This window comes from Hylobates moloch, unplaced genomic scaffold, assembly GCF_009828535.3.
Source record: "Hylobates moloch isolate HMO894 unplaced genomic scaffold, HMol_V3 SCAFFOLD_2, whole genome shotgun sequence".
Lineage (NCBI taxonomy): Eukaryota > Metazoa > Chordata > Mammalia > Primates > Hylobatidae > Hylobates > Hylobates moloch.
This window is the reverse complement of record NW_026652277.1, coordinates 79212970-79226636: the sequence shown is the minus strand read 5'-3', so window position 1 is coordinate 79226636 and position 13667 is coordinate 79212970. Positions and strand designations below refer to the sequence as shown.

General features: G+C 41.9%; 1 protein-coding gene across 1 annotated transcript in view; it reads right to left on the bottom strand.

The window, feature by feature from the left end:
- Positions 1-9773, bottom strand: part of TBX18 (T-box transcription factor 18) — a 32705-nt gene extending 22932 nt beyond the window's left edge. Inside the window, exons 1-4 of the mRNA XM_032151997.1 lie at positions 9066-9773; positions 7736-7940; positions 5440-5541; positions 1909-2080 (exon numbers count right to left, since the gene is read on the bottom strand). Of these exons, the coding sequence (XP_032007888.1) occupies positions 1909-2080; positions 5440-5541; positions 7736-7940; positions 9066-9357 (771 nt within the window). The 5' untranslated portion in view covers positions 9358-9773. The remainder of the gene's footprint in view (positions 1-1908; positions 2081-5439; positions 5542-7735; positions 7941-9065) is intronic.
- Between the last annotated feature and the right edge of the window lie 3894 nt (positions 9774-13667).

Here is a 13667-nt window from a genome sequence, read left to right as displayed (position 1 = left end):
TGTGGGTAGGCTTCATCCAATCAGTTGAGGGCCATACAAGAAAACAGACTGAGATCCCTGGAGGAAGGGGGAATTCTATTACAAAACTACCTTCACACTTAAGCTGCAACATCACTTCTTCCCTAGGTCTCCAGCTGCCTGTGCAGATTTCGGACTTGTCAGGACCCAAATTTTCCTAGGTAAGTTCCTTAAAATAAATTATTCTCTCTGTCTCTGTTTTTCTCTCTTTCTTTCTCTGTCTCTACACATGCACACACACAAACACATACACACCCTATTTTCTGAAGAATGCTGTTTTAAATAAAGTCTATTGAAATCATAAAGTTAATATCATATAGGTTGATAAATTACTAGATCTATATCTAATATTTGGTACATTAGATATCAGATAGAAAACCAGTAATTTGAACTGAAAGAATTAGAACTGTAAAATGATTATATTGATTTAAATTATTAAGAAGTTTATAACTTATACATGAAGGTATATAGTTTTTATCCCCACTTATCTCTTTAGAGCATATATCCTTTAAACTGTAGAACTCACGAATAAAGGTAGTGTACTTAAGGTTTTGATAACAAGTAACACTAAAAACATTAAGTATAAAATGTTCTATTCTGAAAAAAAGTCCTTCAATGAACGTGCTGAGCATATTTCACAGTCAGCTGCCTCAGCGACACAGAAGAAATCAGTGTTATTTCACTGAATTCCTGTGAAAAATAATTGTTACAACTTGACTGTGTTAAATTGTAAAAATAAGGAATAAAAATAAGGAAAGCCAAGAAGTAATGCACTAAAATACAGGACATGAAGTTGGGTGCAGAAAAGAAATCTACTATGTTACTTTTTAATTTCCATTTTAAATCATAAAAGGCAACAATCAAGAAACAAAAACACTGGCAGTGTGAGATCTTACTAGTTGCATCTTAAAAATCCACCTACTGCATTTGTATTACAGTGAAATTTGTACTGGAATGTTCTCATTAAGGTCAATTTCTTAAGATATTGTTTAGCAACTTCCAAACCATATCCTGTCATCACTATATTATTAGTTTATGACAACTTGCATTTTGTTTTAAAAGATATTCTCATAAATATGCTATCTTTATATCACTACTTTGAGAAATAAACAAGTTGGTATTTCTTTTATGTATGATATATTCTTCGAAAGGCATTTTAATCCTGCCTCTATCAAAACTCTCTTAAATAACAGAAACCTAATTTTAAAAATGCTGGCTTTGAACAGAAATCAGCGTGTATCCAGTTACTTATTTATTAAAATCATAGTGTAGAAATCTTGCCTGGGAACAATACTGCATAAAAATTACTAAGGTGTTAAAAATGACTACATTATTAGAATGGCTGAACTTTGACTTATGTATCATGTTTCAGCAATTTTAAGAATAAAAGGAATGATTGTTGTAACATTTTGACACATTAGATGTCATTACAAAACAACTGGGAACTTGCAGATGGAACACACAAACAGCATAAGCCTAGGCAATTACTGAGAAGCAATGAGCCTCAGCTGACAAAGAGCTGGATGCAGGCAGGACACAATAAATCATTATCCTTATTAACCCAAATCCAAAGTATTCATAGTCACAGTATAATAATTAGCACCTCATGAGATTTCACACAAATGTTTTGCCTAACAACATCTCTGCTTCCAGTACTTTCATTCCAATAAAAATGTAGTATCTAGTTTTAACCTACTAAATGCCTCATAGGATAATTCTGGCAACAGGCACAGTCTATGCAAATATAAACTTGATTCTGCACAATTATGTACATACTAATCAATCAGGCAATGAACATTATGATCTTAGAAGCATCCATTTCCTTTAGTCAGGCACAGTGTAGATGTGGCTGTGCCATCTACAGATGCATTAGAGAGGCCATCTACTCACATGGCCTTGGTCATCCAGTTCATTGTTGGTGAGCTTCAGCTTGTCGAAGCTGATCACTTGTCTCATCCAAGTCTCCCCCGAGGCAGGCGAGTCTGGATGAATGTACACCCGGGGTGGCACAGGGGAGTCAGCATTACCTGCCACCATCCATTTCGAGCTGTGGTAAACATACCTAGAAGGCAATGACCAGGTGTTCAGTATACCATTTGTATCTTGGAATGTCCAACTCAGTACAATCAGACAGAATGTGTGCCTATTTTGTTTCAGGTTTAAAACAAATCAATTTCCTCTTTACACTAAAAATAAGACTTCAAGCGCTTTTCAAAACCATTCTGAGGCAGCAGTGGCCTACTGACAATTCAGATTAAGGGGCGTCTTAAGGGCTTAGTGAAAAATATCTATACTGTCACCACCATAAATGCAAGTATATCCATTCTTATGAATGACACTTACCCTAGACATTCCATCTCTGATATTTTCCACTTTTCCTCTGAATATTCCATCAACATGAAAAAACAAATAGCTTGTAAAGCTCACCTTTAAGTAAATCTCAAAAATACTTGAGAGTTACATTTTAAAGTGCCCCGCTTCCTTCAAGATCATTTCCGATGTTAGACTATGTAGAGGCTTATGGAACACACAGTAGAACGGCAAGAGGAAATATAAGTTCTAGAAACTTTTAATAGGAAAAAATGTTTTCTCTGTTATCATTTGTTATTTTTTCTAATACTATGATACTATATACTAAGGACAAAGTATTCAGTTTAATTGGAAAATTTTGTATTATCATAAAATGTAGCCCCTTATTCATCTATTTCTTTCTTGATCCTTATAAAAAATTCTTTCAAATCATTTTCAAAGATTACTAACCCGAAAATAAATCAAACTTTGAAAATAATGGTATATCTAATTGATATTACTTTTCTAATTAGGAAACAAAACATCCTATTTCTTTACATGACAAATATATTGACTCAGTAAGAATAATACATTTGAATAACAATGCCTCAAGTAAGAAATATTAATATTTAACTATATTAAGATTACCATTTATGAATAATTTAAAATAAGCTAATTAAAAAACTAGAAACTAGTATAACAATGAAGAAAAAATTATAAAATAAAATTTATACTTAGATATTTTCCTTCCATTTGTGTGTTAAGATTAGCATACAATTTAAAGCCATAACTTGCAAATAGTCTCAGAAAAGTCTACCTGTGTTATATACACATTTCTTTTTATAAGAGCATAAAATATTTTCAGAACGTCTCTGATGAGGCCCTTTGTTTCAATTCTTTGTCACATATTTCATTTTGGGCTCAATACACCTTCTAGTCTTTCATTTCTTTTCTCGGGAAAAAATATACAATCATAAAATTAGGGATACTCTTTTAGAAATCTTCCTTTAGGCCAGGGGTGGTGGCTCATGCCTGTAATCCCAGCACTTTGGGAGGCTCAGGTAGGCGGATCACGAGGTCAGGAGTTCGAGATCAGGTTGGTCAACATAGTGAAACCCCAGTCTCTACTAAAAATACAAAAAATTAGTTGGGTGTGGTGGCGAGCACCTGTAATCCCAGCTACTCGGGAGACTGAGGCAGAAGAATGGTTTGAACCTGTGAGGCAGAGGTTGCAGTGCGCCGAGATCACGCCACCGTACTCCAGCCTGGGCAACAGAGCAAGACTCCATCTCAAAAAAAAAAAAAAAAAAAGAAAGAAAAAGAAACCTTTTTCTTTTAATTGGTATGATATAATTTCAATAAGTTCCTAATTGTGGGCTTTTGTGAATATTAATTTTACATTCTAATAAGTTACAATTTTTAACTTGAGTAAATACCACTCAAACATTAGAAAATAAGCCAAATTTTTTCCTAATATTCCTGAAAACATTGATAAATGAAAATCTAAAGAGATTCAAGAAAAATTACACTGTGGAAATGAATTGAGTTACTGCCAAAACAAATAGAGTAATATGCTCTAACAAAACCTTGAAAAAGTATGCATTTTGAATAGTCAAAACTCTACACCCACTGACAGAATAAAAGCTACAAGTTACACATTCTTTGTAAAACATTCTAAATACAAATAATACAAATAAATTTCTTCCTGGGAAGTAATATAAGTGAAAACAAATTATGTTTTACAATTTGATCTTTTAAAACCTGGCATCTTAATACTAATTTCTGAAATTTCTTTATTTCTATGAGAGTAAATTTGAATCAATTAAGTAAAATAAACCAACCAAAATGTAGGGAAGACATTGGGAAAATAAATAGCAGACAAACTTAGAAGAGAAAGGAATAATTATTAAGCTTATTAAGAATTATATTATCTTCCTCAGCTCAAAACCCCATTTAGAATATGGGTTTTAAATCAAGTATATTTAAAGAATGAACTTTAATGTTTTCTAGCTTCTGTCATATGGTAGATCATTTTAGCAAAACTCCCTAATGACTTATTTAATTAAAATAATATAACTTATACACAAAACAGACTGTCTTTTTTATTACCCCTTTTTGTAGTATTCCATATGTCCATGTACTAATTAAAATCTGTGTACTTTTGATACCACTAGGCTATTTCAAAAAAGCGACTCCTTAAATTGTTGAAGTGATAAAAACCAAATCTGATTTTGTTTAAAAACTTATTAAAAGCTCTGTCCCATACAACAACAACAAAAAGCAAGAAAGAAACGAAGACGAGCAAAATTTAAAACAGTATCTTCTAATCTTCCAAACACACAAAACTTCCTTATTTAAATGGTAATGTTTTGAGCTCTTCAGAAAAATACAAAGCATTGTCACTGAAAATTGCTGATTTGTTTTCTTGCCAAAAAAAGAGTAAAGATTGGTTTGAAACTGAAGAACGTGTATATTTTCAAAATTTACTTGATCTTTACATAAATATGTTCTCTTTCAAAATCCAAATATTAAAAGTTTTTAAAAGTTATAACACAAACCAAAAAAACAACAGAAAGGTAAAAATTTATTACCAGTTTAGTGATGTCTTAATATCACATAAATTAGAAGATTTTTATTTTTCTTACTTGTAGAAAATCTTAAATAATTTTCTGAAATTAAAAAAAAGGCTGCAAACATTGATGGTTTTGTATGTAACAAGATAAAGGAAATTTACGTGACCAAAAGATCACAAAGAAATTATGACTTTCCATTTAATATCATTTATATCTATAAACATTACATAACATTTCCTCTCAAAATTCGAATTGAAGTGTAAGTCAACATAAAAGACACATTTAGTTTAGCAACACCAAATTATCCCCTTTTAAAAGTTCTCAGTATTTGAAAACATTTCTATGTCTATTAAAAACAAAACAAAAATTAAGTTTCCACATTTGCTGCAAGAAAAGGCACCATCTGGGCCGCTGGCACCCATGGGCGTTAAAGTACGGATCTGGAAATTCTATAGACTTCTGGAAACAAAGATCACAGTCCTCACAGATCAAACAGGCACTAGCCTGCAAAATCCTAGTGTTTTTTTTTTTTTAATCGTTCAGTATCTAATCACTGTACCTGTATCTTTTGTTGTCCACTGGTACAATATCCATGGCAATGTAATATTGCTGGTGAGGATCTAATCCAGAGATCTTCACTCTCATTGCTGGAAACATGCGCCTATTTAAAAAGGCGAAGAGAAAGAGGGTTTGAGGTTTTTGTCTGTGACTAAGGATGGAGAGTGAATAAGCAAAGAAACCTCTTGGATCTCTATTTTTAACATGGATAAATTTATAGTATTCATTATGCCAATGTAATTCAAGGAGTCAGGACATAGAACATATCAAAACTGAGATTTTTAAATGTAATTTGTTGCGCCCTGTGTACATGTGTTCTGTGTTTACTGAAATGTCAGTATAGCTAAAAGTAAAATAATTTTACACTGAGGGAGTAATGGCACAAAAGAAAGCATCTTATTTTTTAAACAAAATCGATAAGCATATTTACTTTAGTAATACAACTAATAAAATGTAACAAATGGTAGAAATACAAAATTTGGATCCCTGAAAGTGATAAAATACATTGTAATGTGAAATTTTTAAAGGGTTATAAAAAACCACAAGGAGCCAATGTGCCATGCTATAACCAAACAATATGTTCTTTATTGAGACAGGACTTCCTGTCTGCAGCATGGTAAAGGTGAAGTGCAAAAGTTGCTCTAAATTTGAAAGGTATAGTAAAACTTCTTTATTGAAAGCAGAAACTAAACACAATGTATATTTACCAAATCATTTCTTCCCCCGCCATACCATGAAAATGTTTTCTTACTTAACCACACTTAAAACTTTGCTAATTAAAACAGATGAAAATGTGCATTTATCCTGGCTTCCCAAAGATGTATATCAAAGGAGATGCTAGAATAAACGCACCCATCCTTTTAAATAGGCACAGCAGCAAAGAAGACAGCAGTAAATTATTGTATATAAAAAACAAATACAGCAGTTTGATTTTTAAAAAATCATCTAATGATTTACGTTTAAGTCTCTTCCAAGGAAATCTAATTTTTGTTAATTTAACCTTATAACAGAAATGTTAGCAGTTATTTACCAAATTTGTTTCTTTAACAAAAATACCATGAAAGACTACTTCTAGAAAAAAATAAAGTGTATTGCTCCTAACTAGGTATAAGAACAGTTTAATACGCTGGCTGTTTTAGTATTATTTCAGTGCACCTGTAAGATAGAGTAAAGGTCTTTAACTACATCCTTTGTAAGACAACTATTGCTTTGTGTTGGTGAAGACTGAATTTGGATCATTAATAAAAGCTCTGTGAAAACGTAGACAGTAGCATATGGATTCAATAAAATATGTTTTTTTGTAATTTCTAATAAGTTTGGATACTTTTTTATGCTATCCAGGTTTTTACCATGTGTACTCCCTGAAAGAGTTGTGTGTGCTTTTTAAAGTTCCGTTTAAGGAAGCTTATTATTCACAGATTTCACTGCACTAAATAAACTGAAAACTTTAAAATGCCAATATTCATGTGCCTACCTCAAATTAATATGATCTGCCCAACAAATCCATTTATTTTACTAACCAATGGATGGGAAAATTTCACCCTTTTTAAAAAACCGATGTAACTTTTTATAAAAAATTTTTAAGTATTCCTCAGCAAATTCAGGCTGTGTTGGATTCCATTTAGGACAAAAAAAAAAAAACAAAAAAAAAACAACCAGGTACTCAATCTATAAACAGGATGCTTTTTAAAAATTAGGGTAATGATTCTTGCACCTACAGATGATTAAACATGTATTGTGGGTGAGTCCAGTGACTTTTCCTCCTAGTCTAATATGAATTAGCAGGACAGATCATCTTATCAAATTGCCAGGATATCTTCTGATAAAGAACCAATCTGCCTGGGAGTTTCAAATCTGAAAAAGCAAATCATAGTTTACTGGAGTAAACTGCTGTTTAAAAATAAAAGAGAAAGGAAAAAAAAAAGAATTTGTTCCCTAGTTCCAGAACTGACAACTAGAGCCTAAATAAATACCTGTACAAGGGTAAATATGACCTCAAATTTATAACCGCCCTGAACGCAGAACATCAACCGCGACAGCTGTGGCATCAGCGGCGACAGTAATTTTCTCCCTGGCATTCAACCAGAGGGCAGTTGGACTGTGCACCGACTGCACTCTTGGTGGGTAGCCAATGCTAGCCTCCAAAGTGAACCACGGTCTGGGGCCTGGTCCCCATTGACCGAAAATGCTATCCAGAACCCTCGCCGAGCTGCAGGCCCTTCTTCCTGATTAAGCTGGAGGCGGGTGAAGACAGGGTCTGGGGTGGGGTGCGGCGTCCCCGCCAGCTTGCCCTTTACCTGCCGGCTTTGGTGATGATCATCTCAGTGCCTATCTCATGAAAGCGCTTCCAGAGCTCAGCTCCCTGCAGATCCACCCGCGGGGCCTGCGGCGAGGGCAGAGGGGTCCCGGGCCGGGCCAGGGAGGGCGCCGGGGACCCCTTCGGGGAGCCTCCCGGTGACGCCAGAGGGGAAGCTCCCTGCTGGAAGCCGTCCTCACAGCCGCCTGGACAGCAAAGGACAGAGAGAGGGAACTGGTGAAGGAAACAGAGGGGAAGCCAGCCGCGGAGACGGGCCCACCGGATGGCTGAGAAGAGGAAAACGACCGGGAGAAAAGGGGAAGCTTTGGTGCCATCAGGTCCTTCTAAAGAACAAGCCAGTCCATAGACACCCACATTCTGCCTGTCGAAGGGGCGCATTCGGAGCTCCAGTGTGGCCTGCTTGGTCCCCAAGTCCCGAGCCCGGGAGAGGCGCGCGGGCAGTGTCCACCCCACCCGCTGGGCCTCCGCAGGGTCAAGGCCCCAGCAGAAAAGGTTTCACGCCGCCGCCGGGGTCTGGGACGCTTGCCCGACAGAGTCAGAGGAGCTCCGAGTCCAGAGTCCTCGGTGCAAACTCCGACTCAACCTGCGCCTCGAAGCGCACGCTGCAAAAGCGCCCGAACTCTGGTCCCAAGAGCCTGGGCCTCCTTAAGCCATAGGCGTCTGCGGCGCCTCGTTTTGGGCCGGGCCGCAGGCATCTTCTAGAAGGCTCTTCAGACCCCGCTTTCGCCAAACTCCCGGCCGCCCTGCGCTACCAGCCCAGCAGAGAAAAGTGCCAAAAGCAAGCCCGCGGTCGCCGTCGGCCTTGGCAGAGAAATCAAGAGAAGGGAAGGGAACCGCTAAACTACCCTCCGGGAAACCAAGTTTACAAATACGCCGCCCTCTTCCTGGTTTGCACAAACGGTTTAGGGCATTCGTTCCGGTTTCAGGGTGGGGTATGCCGTCGCTCCCCTCCTCCCCGCCCTGTGCTTTTAAAAGTTAGGAAACACAAAAGAGCACCCATTGGCTGGAACCCCAAGGGAGGCAGATGCAGGAAGCACCGAGCTGCACCGCTAGGCGCACAAACAGCCGCGGCCGAAGGCGCGGGTCGCCGAGTGGGCGGCGGCCGCCAGCGAGGCGAGGCTGGAAGCAGCATCTGAACCGTCTGGAGGGTGACCGGGTTGCGCCGCGAGCTTTGCGACTGACACGGCCAATGCGCTAGAGGCTGAGTGGCCTTGGCCACGTAGGGACGCGGCGCGCACGCACACCCACAGACTCGCAGAAGTTCAGGTTCGCGCCGGAGAGAAGTTACAGGCAGGAAGGGACCCACTCACCCGCGGCTCCGCGCTCCAGGTCTGCGCCACTCCGAACCGGCCCAGACGCCGCCCCAGCCGGCGGCGGGAGCGCAGCGCCTTCGTCTCCTTCAGAGGAACCCTTTTCGCCCGCGCCGCCGCCGCGGCTGCAGCCTCCGTCGTCCACCGCCCCCGCCGCCTCTTCGGCGTCCAGTTTTCGCCGCTTCTTCTGAAGCTGTTGCTGCTTCTCCGCGCCGATCAGCGCCTCCACCGAGAAGGCGTGCGCCTTGAGGCTTAGCATGCTGCACGGCGAGCCCCTTCGCTTCTCGGCCATCCCCCCCGCCCCGCGCCCACCCGCCCCTCTCTCATATACACTCACGCGGGCACTCGCGCGCTCTCGCTCTTCCCCCACCAAAAACTAAAAGGCTCTCGGGGCCTCCCGAGATCTGCCCCCTTCCCCACCGCGGGCAAAAAACAGATTTGGCGTTTCCGCTTTCTCGCTTGTGTTGGGATCCGAGGAACCGGCGACGCGCCGGCCAAGTCTCCTTCCCTGGGTCTCTCTCGCGCGCTCTCTCACTGATGCACTCCTTTGCTCCCACCCCTTCCACCTCCTCCTGCTGCTCCGAGGTCTGCCTCAACTGATGCGCCAGAGGACTAACATGGGTAAAAAACACTCTGTGGACACAAATTAGGGATTGTAATTGAAATTTGTTGCCTTGATCTGTCAGCACTTCCAGGCAGGAGAGCGGTGGGAAGAACTTGCTCATTAGTGTCAATAAAGCGGCGGGGGCGGAGCCCGGGACCCTGTCCATCACTCAGACGGCCGGCCAATCAGGAGGCGCCGACTCCGCGCCGCCCGCGCCCACTTCCTTACAAGGTAGCGAAAAACGAAGAGTGGAAAGCGCCGCCGTCTGGCTTGGATGTGCCAGCCACACGGACGCTGAACTCTGTCTCTCCGACGTCCGTAGCTGAGTCCAGCCCCGCAGTCTCCAGCTTTCCTCACCAGGACCTGGAAAAGCGGAAGCTCCCGGCTTTAAACTAGACGTTCGACAAGTTAGAATATCAAGAATCTTTCAAGGTTCTGTAAATTGCCGTCCCACTTCCGTATCACTAATGTTGCTACAACTCAGAATATTGGGAAGCTGGGAAGAATTCGCAGTCCCCTCCTTTCTCATTTAAATGTTCCTGCACTCAGTCTGCGCCAGATATGGCTTAGGCTTATTTAAATTTTACTCCGTGATTTTTTTCTTAGGGGATACCAGGTTAAGAAATATGTAAATTCTTTAGGAGTGCAAAATGTTACGTTAACGCTCAGTCCCTCATATAAATGTCAGAAAAAGCACGCGCTTTCCGCAGCCCCCCTTTTCTTTCAAAGCGTGGTAGTTATTTTAAAATGTAGGTCATGGGATTTTCATTCTGTGTGTCTTTAACGATATGGACAACTTTAAAACCCCTTAAAACTTCGCAAAATGAAATAAGTATGAAGACGCAATAAAATTCCCCATTTGAAAAACTTCTCTGTGATTTAACTAACTTTATATTTGTCCTACTTTTGACAATTTACAATCGTTACTTCAGGCTTTTAAGGAGTCCATTGATTTATTTAAGACAAATTTAATGAAATCAGTGCTTTTTAATTAAATGACACCAAACACATACATGTACAATTTGTTTTGTAGTTTCAACTCGACTTTTTGTTAGGATTAACAACAACTATATATATATATATGTATATATATATGTGTGTGTGTGTGTGTGTGTGTGGTATAAATAGAGCAAATCTCTTGTGGAATAAAATGGTGCATATTACTCCATCTTTAGTATAAAATACACGGCAGGCCGGGTGCGGTGGTTCACCCCTGTATTCCCAGCACTTTGAGAGGCCTAGGCGGGCGGATCACGAGGTCAAGAGATCGAGACCATCCTGGCCAATATGGTGAAACCCCGTCTCTACTAAATAAATAAATAAATAAATAAATAAATAAATAAATAAATAAATAAATAAATACAAAAAGTAGCTGGGCGTGGTGGTGCACGCCTGTAGTCCCAGCTACTCGGGAGGCTGAGGCAGGAGAATCCCTTGAACTCGGGAGGCGGAGGTTGCAGTGAGCCCAGATCGCGCCACTGCACTCCAGCCTGGCGACGGAGCAAGACTCCGTCTCTGTCTCTCTCTCTCTCTCTCTCCCTCTCCATATATATATATATATATATATATGACGAAGGGTTTTTTTTCTCTCCCTCGTCCCTCGTTTAATTCAATCTCCGCTACCGTTGGCTGCCCTTTTATCTCTGACTTCTCTGTAAGCTTTCAGTAGAGTAGCATTTGGGGGTAGATCCGCCACTGAGACTGATCCTTTTATTGCAGAAGACAACGCGCGGTCCCTGGAGGCCGGACACCACAGCGGGAGCAGGAACCTGGCAGGCGATGAGCAGAGGCACGAGCAAGCCGCCCAGCCAAACCTGGCAGCCTTGAGGTCAAAAATGATTTTGTAATATCCTTGCGGAGGAAGCCTCTTTTAGACGCCTGAGAAACTCAATTGGGTGGAGGTGTTTTGCATTTACAAAATGAAGGCTTTGGGACCGGTTTAGGGCTGTGTGGTCCCTAGTGGGTCTCCAAGCTCCGGGGTACCCTAGGCCGGTATTACATCCTTAAAAAGAAGCGCAAATCCCATTTCTGAAGCTTAGCCGAAGGCGGGCGCCGGCGGGGAGAGCTGAGAGGCCGCCTAGAGAGTTTGGGCCGGGAATGGGAGTGGGTCAAGGCGGGAGCAAACTTAGCAGGAGTAGACGCCCGAAGGAGTTCTGTTCAGCTAAGGTGCCCCTTCCCAATCCCAGGCTCTCGGGGACCCCAAGAAGGGAGCGACCCGGTGCTTCTCCGAGCGGTCCTTACAGCTTTGGAGACTCGTACAGGCTGCTGCCCAGGGGTGGAGTCGTCGCAGCCCTCGGGCCTGCTGGGACTCAGCAGGGGTAGTGGGAGCCGGAGAAACCGCCAGGGACAAACACTGTTTGCTGACGCCAAGCCTATTCCGCAAAGGAGTTCTCCCTGTCTATGTCCTGCAGCTCAAACTGATTTAGAAAGGGATACACAGGGCTGCAAGGCGCTCTCAGGATCATACAGCCTCACGCCCTCCTCTTTTCCTCTGCCATTTCTTTATGTCTTTCGCCTTCACCCTTGGCAGCAAACGCCAGAAGGCGCGGACACCCGGGGACTGGTGTCCGCATGGCCGAAAGGCTGGAAAGCAGAGCCTCGTCGACATCCACGATGTTTCTAGAACGTAGCCCTTAGAAATAATTCAAGTGTGAGTGGGGCGCCAAGGACAGGACAAGGCGTTTGCCCGCTAGTCCTGGTACTGGCTAAGGAGAATCATAGCAGCAGAGCCGCACCACTGCTGCCGCCGCCTCCGACTTGCGTTCAGTTCGGCTCAGGCTACTGGATTGAGCAGGACCAGCTAACCCAGGTCCCGAGGGGCAGTGTGTCACAGACTGCAGCCCACTCCAACCTCGGCTCTTGGAGAAGGGGCGTCGAATCTCTCTTGGGCATAGGAGGAAAGACATTCCGAGTTGGCTGGGCGGAGTGGCAGCCTTGAGAGTGACGAGTGACGGCAAAGCCTCCTCCTAGCAAGGCCTTCTACCAACAGCGAGGCATGCCCTTGCGAGGAGAGCGCCAGGCCCTGGCACTTTGCAAGTCAAGAGAGCAAAGAAAGCGGGGACAGGGCGCGTAATCGCAATGTCCGGTCGCGCGTCTGCACGTGTCTGTGTGTGCATGTGTGCGTGAGCGTGTGCACCTGCTCAAGTGTAAATGTGTCTGTTGGCAGTTGGAGTCTAAGTACCTGAGAATGTGTGTCTTCTGTTGCTTTAGGAGATTAAAATATCTTTTCCCAGTATTGAGCTACATTGAAGAAACAAAACTGAAATAAACTGCCAGGCCTCTCTCAAGACCAGCCGGATTCTATGTTAAATAAAAGTCAGTCAGAGGAGAATATTGTCAGAATGAATCAGTCTCAGGGACTTGGGGAGAGAGGGAAGGGCAAAAGATCCTTGAGCTCCCAGATCTGGGACAACGATATACAGTGGAATCCACGTCCTGCCGGACAGCAACACTAACTGGTGGGAGGAGGCGTGCAGGGGCGGGAGTTGGACTTTATAAAGCATATCCGGTCTCTTCTTTATTTTTCTTGGTGCAGTTTAAAATTGGACAGTTCCGAAATAGTGTTTTTTTGTTGTTATTGTTTTAAACTTATTCTCTGTCGGCTTCCACTCTGCTTTTTAACCTGGAGCCTGTTTACATAGCATTGATACATGGCCAGTTGTGTATAGTTTGCTATTTCATCTTACCTGATTTGTAAGATACTTACCTTTTATTTATAAACAATTGTTTCTTTTTTAAGTTATAATTGTTAAAGCTCTATGCGTCCAGTCTTCATTCTTTCAAAAGATTGATTTTTTTTTCTTTTACACTTGACACTCGCTGTATTTAACCCCTATATTTGATTTCTCAGACTCGATTAGGTAAGCCCTGAGTCTGTTCAGACAAGAGTCTGTTCTTTGCCCCGATCTCAGGGCACATCAAATGGTCCCCGAGTCTCCAAATAATCCGGACCCAGACTTCTTTGCCACACATAGAGAAGTTTATTATTAGTAAAAGAT